The sequence below is a fragment of the Lynx rufus genome, unplaced genomic scaffold, assembly GCF_022079265.1.
Source record: "Lynx rufus isolate CCGP_SWC_20201006 ecotype Redwood Valley unplaced genomic scaffold, mLynRuf1.p SCAF_2, whole genome shotgun sequence".
In the NCBI taxonomy this organism is placed as follows: Eukaryota; Metazoa; Chordata; class Mammalia; order Carnivora; family Felidae; genus Lynx; species Lynx rufus.
In genome coordinates, this window is record NW_025814834.1 from 79,065,462 (window position 1) to 79,081,042 (window position 15,581).

The window sequence follows — 15,581 nt, forward strand, 5'->3', positions numbered from 1 at the left end:
TCAGATTCTGTCTGTCTCCCTCTCTCTCTGCCCCTCTCTCACTTGCGTGCTCGCACTCTCTCAAAAATGAATAAACTTAAAAAATAAAAGAACTCATAGAATCACAAAAGATAATTTGAAAGCATTTCACAAACAGCAAAGCACCAAATTGCCCAAATAGGGAATACTGCTCACTTAAACGTGCCTGACTCCAAATAAAGCATCATAAGGAACATTTTGCTTTTAGAAAGCCCTAGACTACTGGGCTACTACTACTCCCTCGATGATGGTACATGACGGACTGATCTGGCTTGGTGACAGTGAAAAAAAATAGATTTTGTTGGCCATTTCACTGTCCTCCTCCTCTTTTAATTCACCAGTTTTCCACAAGGAGTCATGTGAAGCATGATGTCAACTTACTATGAACGCTTAGTATTCCTGGGCACCTACTACAAAGGAGTGATAAGGAGAATACCAGGATGAGTAAGAATCTGTTACAAAGTGTCACTTCAACACAACTGGCAAGTTATGTGCAATTAACAGTCAGCCCAGTGTGGTCAGCTACTCAGTTCCTGTCCTGTTTCAGCCCATATCATATCCTTCTCTAGCCAAGTCAGTAAATGCCTGCTGAGACTTCCCTGGGCCAAGCGCTGTGCTGAATAAGGAAAAGTGCCAGGGCCTGTAAGATATGATCCTGGTCTTCTAGGAGCCCACAATGTGAATTGGCAAATAAAACAGACATAAATGATGGCTAAGAGTATAATGAATGGCTACGAAGCTACACATAAAAGCATCCCTTTATTTTACAATCACACCTCATACAAGGTGGTATTTAATCAAGGGCCCAATGAGTAAGAGAAATAATTCATACTATTCATACAATAAAAAGATCAAAAAGAGGAGAACTGTTTTTCCCACCTCCTCCAAGCTGATGCTGGCCTACAAGGACACTGGGAAGAGGAGTGATTTCAGAAGAGCCTTGAAGGCTGGATAGAATCCTAGAAAGAGAGAAGCCAAGAAGCACCTGCCATGCAGGAGAGTCACTGCGAGAAAAGGCATAATGGAGGGAAAGTTCTGTGTGCAGGGAGTGTTCAAGCAAGGAGACAGAAGAGGAGAGGGGTCTGGCCAGACTGTGGACGATTTCGAGGACAGCTCTGGGAGGGATACAGAAGTTACAGAGGTGAGTGTGGAAGGGAAACCCTAACAACAAACATGGCCGAAGAGCCTCTCAAATCACACCAATGTCTAGAATAACACGATAGATAGGGCTTTGACAGGAAAACTGGGCCACAAGATTAAATCTGCACTCTGATACCTTTCAATATTTCAAAGGAATCAAGGAAGATGGCAAAAGCTAAAGGCCAGAATTTAGGCTTACAATGAATAAACAAAATTTGTATCTATGGGTGCAGAATTCCAAGTAGTGAAACCCCAGTGCAAATGCTCCCCATTCACGCTTTGCTCTAGGAACACAAATCAAAATGTCCTCCTCTCAGTATTATGAAATAGAGAGATGCTACACACACAAAAGAAATACCATTAGGGTTATCAATGAGGAGATAACCACAAACAAGAAGATGCTACAATGTCAATATTTCCTAACGGTCAGGCCTACTTGGGCTGAGGAAATCTCTCAAAGGAAGTAGTGGAAACCTCATGGTTAGAGTCACTTACAAGAAGACCGCAAGGCACAATCCTGTGGTCTACTCTTTCACGTACGTCTGACCATGCAGAAAGTTAAGTTCAGGTGAGTGACAGTGGCTGGGCAGCAGGGAGCCAAGCTGAACCACATTTGAAGAAAAAAACCAGAAAACAGATTCTGATTCCTGATCCAGTTACAACAGTGCATTCAGTTTGTGAAAATCCATCAACCTGCATACTTAATGATATGGGCCCATTTCTGTTTGTATCTTCTTCTTCAATAAAAAGATCTTCTAAAGGCTGATTTGGAGATATCCTCCTCCATAACAACCAAAAAAAGTTTTCAAGGGGTGTGTGGGTGGCTCAGTCAGTTACATGTCTAACTCTTGATTTTGGCTCAGGTCATGATCTCACAATTCATGGGATTGAGCCACATATCATCAGGCTCTGTGCTGACAGTGTTGAGCCTGCTTGGGATGCTCTCCCCTCCCCCCCCCATTCCACCCCCTGGCACTCACGCATGCCAAGCACTCTCTCAAAAAAAAAATTTAACAAAAGAAAACCTATTTTTAAAAAATACTAATGTTAAAGAAGTACTCCATTAAATGAGGATCTGGTAAATTCACAATCTAGAAATTTCTAAAGCAAACAAATGCTTTCCACAAGGCCGACAACTCTGACACTCAAAACTGCTTTTGAGAAAGGACACTAGAGAGAATGAACCTGGCAAGCTTAATGGTTCCACAAACCCAGGAGGCCACATAGTTCTAAACAGTCCCTACTGGTTCACATCTGGAGGGCCCCATTCGTTGGCAGTGGAATAAGGATTGTGTGATAAGGCCCGAGGACTCACCAATTCCAAGTTTATAGCTTCCCGGTCCCAAGACATTTGGACTGACTTGGCCTTCTAAGTTCACCAGGCAGAAGTCCTTGGGGATAACAAATCCCAATTATTCAAGATAGCCCACTGTCACTAAAAAGAGACAGCTTCCTCGGAAGAACCACAAGACTGACCATACTGGGGACTAAAAGGGCCAGAAGTGAAACTAACCTACAAAACCGATTGACCGGATTCTTAGCCTTTGCAAGTAGGCTCCCCAGCTTCCACAGAGATGAGGTGGGGCAGTACTGACCTCACTGGGCAATGTTGCCATGGAACAAATCTAATTGTGTCCTACCAACGTCTCCTATTAGTTATCCTAATGCTTTCTTCTACACACACACACACACTCCCTAAAAGTAAATAAATGAGCTTATTTTCCATTTTTCTGCCATTGTAAGTCATCTTCTTTACCTTCCCCACCAAAATAAAAATAACTCCATTATCATTCTTTAATATTCCCATCTAAATCCAAACCTTCTCTTGCCCTGTTCCCAATTACTGCAAAGTTTTATCTGATTATAAACTACCTACATTTCCTTGAATGATTTATTTATATTTCTAGATGAAAATGAGACAATTGCTTCTATCCTCTCAATTCAAAAAACCACATACGCTGTCCTCAAATCCCAAACCACAAATGCTAAAGATTATGAATAAGAGGAATGTCTATTTGCTTATGTTATAACTACTGAAGAAATAACTAGAGTCTTGCATGGAGAACAATCAGCTCATTCTTGACCTACCATCCTATTTATCTTTCTATTCTCAAAGCTAATTGCTTATATAAGCATGCCAATTTGCCCTGATTATAGGATTCTTAATAAATGAATGTTGTTTACATTTCACAAGTGTATTTGAATTTCTCTCCGGGAAGCCAAGCTCATCAAGTCTTTGTAAGTGGTAAAACCAGAGATCAAAGCAAAAGGCCTACATTGAACCAACAAACAATTAAGCTTGAGAATAGAGGCCTAAGCAAAAATACAATTGATTTATTGATTTTCCTACTCCAGAAGTACACCTCAGGGCCACTGTTCACTCTTGAGCTATAATATATAGAACTTTCTCCGTCAATTTTCATCATGATTATTTGATGATCATTTCTTAAATAGTTAAATGAGTCTAAAATTCAACAGACTTGGATCCATTTCTTATTTCTCATCTTGATGCTTTCAGTTGAATCAAAGGTCTTTAAGATTTTGGGGGGGAAATTTTGTTTTGTTTTGTTTTGTTTTGTTTTTTTACCTCTTCTCCACTTAGCCTTATTTCCCCATAATTTTTGGTACTTCTAAAACAATTCCTTTCCTACTACACCCAATTTATCAACCCAGGCATCTATGGTTTTTTGAGGCTCCCAGGTGATGCCAATATACAGCCAAGTTTGAGGACTACCATTTCGGCTTGTCAATCCCTTCATTATCCTACCTTAAAGCGTTCAATGCAACTCCCAAGGGAAAAAAAGAACAACACAGAAAAGAAGTCAGGTTCCAGAGCAAATCCTTAATTCAAGGCAGGACCTTCAGGTAACAGGCATACCTTAGTGCCCAACATGAGCCACAGGGCCAAAAATGTAACTAATCGGACACTTTTCCCAAAGCCAACAAGTTCTTAGTATAAACCAGGCACGGGCACCATTTACCCCACAGAAATCAGTCGAGAGAGATTACTTGCAGCTACAGCAGGATCTAAACACCTCAAAGCTTTCAGCTTTTGTAGCAACAGACAGAGGGGCTTACAAACAGCAACTCCTCAAAGAACAAAGTAGACTATGTGTGAATTCCAAGTCACTAAAGCCCATTACAGGCTGCACAAGAACACCAAAAATGTGATCTGAGGAACACATTTGGTGTGTCCTAAAAGCTAGAAAAAGTTTGTTATGAGGTGACTATCTGTAAGCTCTGCCACTGGTCATGGGTTTTTGTTTTGTGTGTGGTGGGCACAAAGATGTGACTCAGTTTGTTTTTTTTATTAAGACTGTGAGCAGAAAGTACACTTCTCCTGTTTACAACAAATACCACTAAACCTCGGGTAGGAATTCCCAGCCATCCTGGCCCACATTTGTGGGCCTCCGCTGCATCACAGCTCTCCGGCCTACCAGCTCTTCCCTAGACACTGCTTCCAAATTATGTCCAACGGAAACTGCATACTCCTTGGTGTTTGGTTGAAAGCTCCGGGAAAAGAGGACAGGGTGACTGGGAAAGGGGGAGACCACCTGCAGTCTGTGCAGGCACTATCTTAAAGGAAAGAAAAGACAGGAGTTATCTCTGCCAGCAGTATTCAAGTAGATGAGAGCGAACAAGGTGCATGAAGCCTCTCTATACAAACCATGACCCCAAAGCCTGGGGACATAGTTCTCGTGGTGGGGAAAGGGAAGAAACACCCCCATTCTAGAAGGGAAGAGACAGTTTGCAACTCACTCCCCCACTCTTAAGCAATTCAGTCTGTTCTTTTCTAAGGTGTCAGTGCTTTGTTCCTAAGAGGCTTCCAACTGCCAGCACTCTCTTGCCAAGTGGAAAGGATCATCTGGAATCAGCGCTGCTTCTATCAGCCATCTTCATGCCACATGTTACCCGTAAGCATAAAGAAGCCCACTTCACCTTGCCCTTTTGCCCCAAGTCCTAAGTATGAAAAAAAGGAGCACACTTCTAAGACCAAGCCCTTCAAGCAACAGTTTCTGTAAAGTAAAATGAATTTCCAGAACAAACATGAGCCCACACTTTTTTCTTAAGCCCAGGAGGACTCTACGCGGCAGGGGGGGGGGGGGGTGGGGGTGGGGGGATCCTTCCCCACTCTCAGGTGCTAGGATTCTAGGTCTAGAAACTGCCGACAGCAGGCTCACCTCAAAGAGGGCACCACTGAAGCCAATAGCCACTAGCCAGGTCTTGGGTTTGCAAAGAACTTCCAGTCACCAGCATTTTTCATACAGCTTCTGTGTGAGCAACTCTAACGGAGAGCTCACTGTTCATTTCCTTGACAACTCTAAATGTTAATACACTTTTCCTTAAGCTTAGGTGGCTTTCAGTCAATGACCCTGGCAATTCTACTCTCTAGACCACACAGAATACAGCTAAAACACAGTCATGCACAAAGCTCTTCAAAATGCAAAGTCAGCTGATGCAGCACAGGACGGTAGATTCTGGAAATTTTACACTTTCAAGTGCTATCATCTAAAAAAATCTCCTATCTTAATAGTTGTGTCAAATTTTATTCCAACTTACAGAGGAAGAAAATCAAGGACCAGGGAAAAGATTTTAACTTGCTCAACCTGGTGCAGCAGATTAATTCTAGAAACTAGGTCTCCTGCCTCCCAGGCCAATTCTATTTGCTAAATGAGAGGCCACCAGCAAAAGTAATTCTTATCACCTAAGGACTTAAGGGCATGCATACCTTTTCTTCCCAAAGGTCATCAGTTTGTGTTGCTGCCAGTCTCTTACTGGAGCCAAACATTTGTATTCAGATAATAACCTCTGATTGATTTCTGTACTGGATATCCAAATATACTGGCATTATGGGAGGTGGAATGCACCCCAATAAGAAGCATATATTCCCAACTTTGGTAAAATAAAGCGGCTCAGTGATAGCACCTAGGATGAGCTAGAATTGGCTCAAAGTTACAACGCTCCACCCTGCCCCCAGCCCAACTTCTCTACCTCCTTTCCGTAACAGGAGAAAGGATGTGAGAAAAGTCAGCAAGCATCTGACGATGACCTAACTACACTCTCACCCATCCATCTGCTCAGCAGACTGCATGGCAAGAGCTCTCCTTGGAAGTGGTTAAAAGAGAACAACACCTTGCAAAGGGAAATAAACTTAAACGTTAAAACTTGACTTTCCTTGTCCTTTCACAAGGAATTACATTCACAGTATATGCATGGCACTGACAGATTGTCTCTCCTCTGATTTGGAAATCCTAAATTCCCAACCAAGGTAGTTCAAGTCTGCCTTGATAGAAAAAACCAAAGAGCACACTTTCAGACCAAACCAGTATTTAACTCCATGCCTGAAAAATGGAACGGCATAGTGAGGATGCCAAAATGTTTGACATTGAAAATAAAACATCAAGCGCACCTCACAGCGGTCACTTCTAAGACATTTTTGTCTATTTTCTACAGTTGAAACTTGCATTTATCAGATTTAGGGATTTCTTTTTTTTTTTCTTAAACAGCTTTACTGCTAGCTCCAGGCATTTTCCCCCTTTCCAGTTCAAAGGCCTCAGGAAGTATAATATGGGGTGGGGGAGAGGGGGCAGAAAGCCCAATCTGGATTAAAAATCCTAGATCAGTTATTCCATATCTGTAGGACTGTGGGCAACTTAGGTAATTTTATTTCCAGAATGATTGTGAGGATTAAATGAATAATGTAAGCATGGGGGGGGGGGGGGAGGGACTCATAATAGGTACTCAGAAAACGTTCCTACTTCTTCCTAAAGCAGAATGACTATGTTCAACCTCAGGGCAAGAAGGAAAAAAAAAACTGGAAAGAAATCGACTCAAATTATTCACACACCCAAGTAGTTCTCACAGACATAATACTGCCCTAAACCATCACTTTCTAATCCGTCTTTTTGAATCTGTTTGCACAGCAGCCTGATATCTGATATCACACAGAGATACAGCAGCTAGGATAGAGGGCTTAAAATTATCCTCTCCTCTGACATTCAAAGAACGAATCCTTGCGACAGCTCCTTGACAAAGGCATTAGGGAACTTATATTTTATTTGTAAACAATGACTTCAAGCCAAAAATTAGTGAATGATACAGAATGTCTAATGTAGAAAAAGGTGTTCTTGGACAGAGCCCATCAATTCTTCACCCCACCCCAAAATAAACTTCATAGCATCATCTTTGAAAATAAAGGGCAGAGGAGGGTGTATGTGTATGTACGTATATTTCCAACATTTAGGCAATGTTTAATACAATGAAGAGCCACATGGATATTTAATTATAAATGTGTAGGACCCAAAAAATACATACACACCAATGTTACCTGTAAAATATGTGACATACACACCCTAAAGGAATAAAAGTAGGTGACCGAGTTTATGAAATACTTCTATCGAACAGTTTAACAAAAATATCACACACGTATGCACAAAGGCACATCACTTTACTGCCCTATCTGAAAGGTAGGTACAAAGATGCAAACAGTTACATGTATACAAGGAGTAATGTTTTCCCAGAAATACATTTTATAACTACTATGACAGTGCTGAAGACAAGCTCAAGGAGAGAGACTCTCCTTAGGAAGATTAAGCTCCTAAGATTTGGATCCAATTTTTACTAGTCTTTAATTACAGGAAGTTCAGGAATTCAAATCTATTTCAAAACTTTTCCTATAAAAATTACTTTTTTTTTTAGTTAACCCCTCCACTGATCTTAATTCCACAATCTCTAACTCACTCCTTTCCTCTTTCCATTCATATCCATTAGTTTTTTAGAGTCATACAATGTAACTTAGACTGATGAAGGGGTAAGGAAACAGTCTCTGAGTAGGTTTGGTCTCAAGATTTTCCAGAAATAGATGGACTTGTCATTTTCATTTTTATTTACTCCTTCCCAATGCTTTAAGTATTCTAGAGCTTGAGAGTGTAATTGTTTTCCATGTCTGAAATGTCTCATTAATTATTGACGTAAACCATACTTACTTACAATGAGGTGCTTGTATGCTTTCCTGTACAGTACTACTATCCAGTTTTCCTCCCAAATCACATATATGATGTTTATCATATAAGGAAATAAGTCTAGTATCAATAATGCCAATATGATTCCCTGTGTCACAGGGTAAAGAATTTTCTCCACATATGTACTTTAAAATATGCCACCTAAAATTTATCCTTCTACCTTGATCTCTAGAATTAAATGGTTTGAGTTGACTACTTAAGCAATTCACAAAGAAAACCAAAGTTGAGAGCATCACATGTATAACTTCAGGGAAAAAAAAATTATCTTAAAAGAAATCACCTTAACTCTGGACTTCCATTAGCGCATAAAGAGGACACCTTTTAATTCCTCTTGTAGGTTTCCAAATAGCAGCTAGAGCTGACTAGGGGGAGTTACAATAAACACATTAACGTCCAAGTGCATCACCAACAAGGCAGTCCCCAAGCTGAGACTTCTCCAAAAGCTTTGTCTCTATTCCGAAAAGGTCAGCCTGATATTTTTTGGTTTCGTTTTTTGTTGTGAGGTGCTTAAATATCATCAACAACTAAGAACCACATCCAGCAATTGTGTGTGACACACAGTAGAGTAAAAGTAACCACAACAACCAACCATTGCCCCAAGAAGTTTATGATGCAGAATCATAAATGTGACATACTAAGTCTGTGACTGCTAGACTTGAGTAACACAAATCCACCATGCTAATGATGAAACATTTTTTCTAAAGATTAATTCATATCATGTGTTATTAATCAACAGCATAACTGAAATCTCAGGCAAAACACGTTATCCCAATTGAGCAGAACTTAATTGCATTATTGTGATCTGGTTTTCCTGTGTCACTGGCCCTTCCATTTCCAGTATACACGTACATACACACAGCACCACAGGATGAAAAGACAGAAAGCCCAGAGCTAGGAGGTAAGAACCATCTGTCTGGAAGGAAGAGGATTTTTAATAAAAACGTTGTCTCTGGAAAGACAGGTCAAGTATGCACCCAGGCTGCCTTGAGAAGTAATTAAGCCTATGCTGTTTCATTTCAGTGTGTCCCATCTTGCACAACGACGGGAGCAGCTGTGGGAGATCACAGAAGATGCAAAGCAAGACAGGCGGCCTCATCTATCTCCCGACTGCCACACCAGACTTTCCGGGTGGCGTGAAAAAAGCTTTTGCCCTCTGTTGTCTCGAAGAGCACAAAGCTAACCTAGCCTCCAGAACGTTATACCCCCTGTCAAACCTGCCCTTTTAAAAGGCCTGAAGAAAGGCAAATTTAAACGTCCCGGTGTTCAGACTCAGAACCCTTCCCAAAGTTAGGAGGTTACACACCAAACACCCGCAGGCACACGCAAATTTGACTGCCTTGAGTACAAGGTTCTCTTGCTGCCTAGCCTCGTAGAGTTTAGAGGTAACTAGCTAAGAAAAGGTAAATGTACAAGTGTAAGGAATAGGAACGCGTCGGATCTTGCCGGTTTCCCTTCCAACATCCCTTTAAGGAGGCTGGGTCACTAAAAATCGGAAGTCTGGGGACCAGCTGTAGTACAGACTCTGGCTGGGTCGAGGGGGAGGCCGCCACACCCTCCGGAGCTCACAGCACTGACAAGCTGTGGTTGGGAGGGGCTCAGAAACTTAGTCCCAGCAGAAGGGAGAAAGAAGGGAGTCTTCAGTGTCTTGGATTTAAAAAGCTAAAAGCAGACTTCAAGAGGGAGCCGGGGATTTTGCTGTGTGTGCCGGGGATTGGGGGAGGGGGGGAGGGAAGGGATCGACCCTGATGTCAGAACAGCTCGAAACACGTCCCCGCAAAACTGCACATTCTTGTGGTCTAAGGTTTAAGACCAAAAGGAACGAGCTGAGGCAAAGCTGCTCTCCCGCCCGGGTTTCAGATCCCGCCCCTCCCAGCTTAGGGACCGGGGCGCCGCACTGCCGCGGGTTTCCTTATCTTTCCCTTTCGGGCCAGCTCCCCTCGGCCAAGCCGCTACGTCCGCCTCCAAGTTCGCCTTCGCGCGCCACCCGCCGCCGGCCACATGCACCCGTCTGCCCGGGACCCCGCACGCCGGACGGTCCGCAGGGACTCGGGGGGTGCGGGGCTTTGGGGTTTTGTTTTTTTTGTTGTTGTTGTTGTTGTTTTTAACAAAAAGCCTTAGCGGCACGCCGCCCCCTTCTCCCCGACCCGCGCCACCTTCCCTTCACGCCCACGCCGCACCTCCCCGGCACACGCGCTGCGTGGTGCTTCTCCCGCCAGACAATGGGCTCTGGGCTGGCCAGGCAGCCCGCCCCGAGCCCCCGGCCCCATCCCGGGACCCCGAGAGAGCTGAGCGCGGGGGCTGGAGGGGAGCGGATAAAAGTAAGGCTGGGGAGGCCACAATGGGGAAGGTGGGCGCCTCCCCCTTGGGACAGGAGGCTCGCTCCCGGCGCCGGGAGAAGAAGAGGGGGCGGGGGTCAGCTGCGCCTCCCCGCCCGGAGCCCCGCCGCGCACTCACCAGCACGATGGCAAATCGCTCTTCCAGTTCACCTGGCTCGGGCATCGGCAGCTTCAAAGGCACGTTGTGCGCCCTGAAATCGGTCTGCTGCGAATCCATGCTCCCCGCGTTGCCCATGTTGGCTGCACGCCGGGGCCGGGGGCTGCTCCGGGCCCCTCGCGTTCGCTTCGGAAATCAGAACAGCTCCCGGCGGCCGGCTCCCGCCCCGTGGCGCGACCCGCCCGGCTCCCCGCTCTCCGCTGCGCCCCGGCGAGTGTGCAGCGCGCACCGCTCCCTAGCAGCGCTCCGAGCCGAGCCGCCCCCCGGCCTCCCTCATGCTCTCCACCGCCCCAGCGCCGCCCCGGCCTCTTTGCCTCGGGAGGGGTCGTCAGGGCGCCGGGCGCCTATCTGCATGTTGCTCCTCTGGCACGCCGCCCCCTGCCTGCGATCGCGGCCAGCTGGCGCGTGCGTCCTCGGACTCGGTCTTGCGCCGGGCCGCGGCCGCCGCTGACACTTGCAGCCCCCGGCCGGCGAAAACAACGCTCTCTCGCTAAGCACCTCGAGCAGACAAATGCGGCTCGGCGCTCCCGACACAATGCCCCCCTCGCCCGGCCCCCGCCCCCGGCCCGGCCCCGCCCACTCGCCCCGCGGACTGCCGGGACGCGTAGTTTCTGCCCAAAGTGTCCGCACAGCAAACCCCGCCCGCTCCGGAGAGGGCCGAGCTGGGTTAGGACCGTTTGCCGCAGAGGCAGTGTGCACGCTTCTGGCTGCAGCTTACGTCCCTTTAGACCCCTCCTCACTCCCACGGTAGAAATAACCACCTCGTCTACGTGGGTTCTGAGACGTAGAAGGCACACCTGACAAGTGAATGCATGATCCAATCAACCGGTGATTGAACGCAAGCATTCTGATTTAAATTTCAGAAGCTTGTTACTGTTCAAAAGGCTCTAGCTTAACAGGTGGCCTGAAAGGTATTGGCAACGTCCTGCTTCATGATTTGGGGAGTGGGTCCGTGGGTGCTTATTTGATTGTTCTTTCTTCCTTCTGTAAATCATTTTTGTGTGATTGAAATGTTTTCTAAACAAATACATACTTGTATGGGTTTTCTTTATAAATATCCATTATAGTTATATGTATATATGGTCAGACGCTAGAAGTTGGAAGAGAAGGATTCCGTTCGATTCAAAACACCGGTCAATAGCTATTATGTATGGGTTACTGGGTTCCTTCGTGGGAGAAAAAGAGGATTGCTCCTGCTCCGGAATACTTCACAATGTAGTGCAGGAGAAATTTTACACAAATAACCATATCTCATGTGAGATAGAAAGGAGGACAGAGTATTTGGGGAGGCTTGGGAGGTGGCGTTTGGCTGTAGCTACCTTATTCCTCCATAGCAGCCTTGTTCCAGGTGTTTTACAAAGAAGATTGGACCCAGCCTTATCTCTGGGATGCTTTCCAGATTATCACTATCCGACATTAAAGCAGTGGAAATAGAACCAACCTTATAAACGACTTTAACCAGGTGCCCATGTTGTAGATTTCAAGGGCATCCACCTGGTTGACTTGTGGCTGAACAACTGTAATTCGTTCTTTCTGCGCTTGGAGCCGTGTTTCTTAATTCTGGTTTATCAGAGTCACTTGGGGAGCTTGTTGTGGAAACGCCACACACCTTGGACCCTGCCTATTCAGAATTTCCCGGAGCTGAGAGCTGGAGCACGGACAGGTGTATTTTTAACAAGCTCCCCAGGTCATTCTGATATGCAACCAAGGTTGTTACCCTGTTGTTAAAAAGCAACTGCTTCTGGAGAAGGTAACACACCAAGACTAAACATCAAGGACCCCATTTTTCATTTAGCTTTATAAAGCCCATGATACCTTGAGCATAGTAGATGTTCAATGACTATTTGTTGAATTGACAAATGGGTTTTACCAAAAGCCTATGGAGCAAATACACACATAAATACTTCGTGTGTGGGTATCATCTATTAAATAAATGACTTCTGGTCTTTTTAAAAAGAAGGAAGAGAGGATAAATAAATTCAAATGAAAAGTCTGAATAGATGCAACCTGTATTTCAAAACTATATTGTATCAAAGTTAACGGTAAGCATGTTACCCATCAAAGAAAGAAAAACAGGAATATAGATACATACACATACCCCAACTAGTGAAAATGAGTGAGAAAGAAAAGCAGTTAGTTCAAACCAAGTGAAACATTTCTGACCCACAAACGTATTTGTTTTCTTTCCAGTCTCTAGACATATACTTTGGATCTGATTGACACAAAATCAGCCCACCCAGGGGGTTGACCGTCTGCATGGAGAAGCTAGAGTTCTTTTCTGCACTTGAGAAATCCTTTTTTATTACATTTATGACTCCCTCTGGCCATATTTCTGCCAGTAACCAGGACCTTTTTCTCCCCTTAAGTCTTATCACATCTAGTCTCTCTCATAATGTCACACTTTGAGAGGAGCCAAAGGACAAAGTGTGCAAATCCATGAACCAAAAGAACTCAGCCACTTCAAGGTTTGCAATCTTTAATATTTGGTTATTATTTGTGAGTGTTATTAAACATAAAAATAAACAAAACACTCCATTATACAATTTCTGTAAGAATTTCTATCAAACAATATTTGGAGGAGGGCGCAGAGGAGGAGGAAGAAGACATTTCTTTGACTGTAACACTCTTAAACTCTCCCCACAAAATTTAAATTGGTTGACCATTTTTATTTATTTTTTTAAATGTTTATTTATTTTTGAGAGAGAGAGTCTAGGTACAAGCGGGGGAGGAACAGAGAGAGAGAAAAGGAGACACAGAATCCGAAGCAGGCTCCAGGCTCCAAGCTGTCAGCAAAAAGCCGGACGTGGGGCTCGAACTCATGAACCATGAGGTCACGACCTAGGCTGAAGTTGGACACTTAACCGACTGAGCCACCCAGGCAGCCCAGGGTGATCATTTTTAAATATGTATATCGTTTTCTGATTATTAAGACATGTGACTTGTTATAGCTGCTGTTGCAAAATATTGGCAAAAAATTAACTGTTAAAACTATCCATTCACCTTCCATGGAAAATGAAGTGTTAGAACTTTATATTCTATGTACTAGGCATTTGCAAGTTATGCCAAGGATGGCTTGATCAGGAATTCCCCCATAATGGTGTAATTGCTTTCAAAGAAGCTCTTCCATTCAAAACAAATACTCCTCCTACAAGGTCAGCTGAGTTTCATTGGTATCTCCTCAAGTTTTAAATGTAAGGAGGTGCTCTATAGCTAAGTTCACTTAACTTCTTAAAAAGGCACTGGTGTAAGAAGATTCTCCTTGTGTGTGTAATTATAAGAAATGAGACAAGCACCCTACGATGAACAAAGCCATCAATAGCCCTGAATCAAAACTGTGAAATAGTGATAGCTGGGATTTTAGAGTGATTGCTTTATGTCAATTTACATCCACAAGAGTCCTGAAAGATTTATCTATCTATATTTATTTTTTTAAATATTTATTGAGCGCTTACTATGAACCTGATACTCCCATTGATTTTAAACAAAGTGTAAACATGGTTTATTCAGTTTCCAAACCCAAGTAATGATGGCTTCAATAATATATTCTCATTAAACTTGAAATCCTGAAAAAGGTGGATGCTAGTGTTAGTGCAGCAACTTAGGAAGGCTAGGACCAGTATTTCTGTGATGGCTTGGTCTTTCCTACATACTTACAAAATTGCCACTAGAGTGCCATGAATCAAGGATGTGCTCGGGACAACTAGTGGGGAAGAGGTGATTTCAGGTCTGTTCAGAGGTCTGTTCCTTTTTTTTTTTTAATTTTTTTTTTAATGTTTATTTATTTTTGAGACAGAGAGAGACAGAGCATGAACAGGGGAGGGTCAGAGAGAGAGGGAGACACAGAATCTGAAGCAGGCTCCAGGCTCTGAGCGGTCAGCACAGAGCCCAACGCGGGGCTCGAACTCACGGACTGTGAGATCATGACCTGAGCGAAGTCGGACGCTTAACCGACTGAGCCACCCAGGCGCCCCAGAGGTCTGTTCCTTTTATCAGGAGATCAGAAGTCCGTTATTCCTCATGTTCCAGAACTGAATGAGACAGTCATCCCTTGCTACAGGAAGACCTGGGAGACTGAGATAAAACCTGGGGAGGGTCACATTTCCTCAACTGGATAGAATCAAGGTTCAGATAAAAGGGTAAAAGGAATAGATATGAGTAAGAAATGGGGAGACAGCAACATCTTCTAACTCCTACCCCCACATTTCACATCTTTGAATATGACTTTATATTTGCATAGGACTTCATATTCTACAAAATACTTCTACTTGCTTGATCTTATTTCATCCTGTCAATACAACAACAAGGAATTTAAAGCTCAACAAGGTGATTTTTCCCTAGTTTATACAAGTGACAGAGTTACAAGTTATGTATTTTGATTCCCAAACCAGTATCCTTTCTTCAAAAAAAAAAAAAAATAGTTCTCTTGGGGCAGCTGGGTGGCTCGGTCAGGTAATTGTCTGACTCTTGATTTTGGCTCAGGCCAATGACCTCACAGTTCATGAAATGGAGCCCCACATCTTGGGATTCTCTCTCTCCCTCTCTGCCCCTCCTCTTCTCTCAAAATAAATAAATAAACTTTAAAAAGTAGTTCTCTAAAATTATCATTTAGAGTTAGAAGCATAATGAGATTTCTGTTTCTGATCAAGATAGAGTAATAGGGACCAGACTGAATTTGAAAGTAATAAAATACAGGACAAAATATATTAAACGATGTCCCTCAAGAGTTATGTGAGATAGAAAGAGTATTTGGGGAAGCTTTAGAGATGATCTTTGACTGTAGCTATCTTATTCCTCCATAACAGCCTTGTTCCCAGTGTTTTACAAAGAAGACTGAATTCAACTCTATCTTCTGGGAGGCAATGAAAAAAATGAAGTGAACCCTACAATCACCCCAGCTCACTTCCTGGA

General features: G+C 43.7%; 1 protein-coding gene across 2 annotated transcripts in view; it reads right to left on the reverse strand.

Annotated features, from left to right (window-relative positions):
• Positions 1-10,751, reverse strand: part of FMNL2 (formin like 2) — a 309,457-nt gene extending 298,706 nt beyond the window's left edge. For both annotated transcript variants that reach the window (XM_047085655.1, XM_047085654.1), the window contains exon 1: positions 10,635-10,751. In XM_047085655.1, coding sequence (XP_046941611.1) covers positions 10,635-10,751 — 117 coding nt within the window. The remainder of the gene's footprint in view (positions 1-10,634) is intronic.
• Between the last annotated feature and the right edge of the window lie 4,830 nt (positions 10,752-15,581).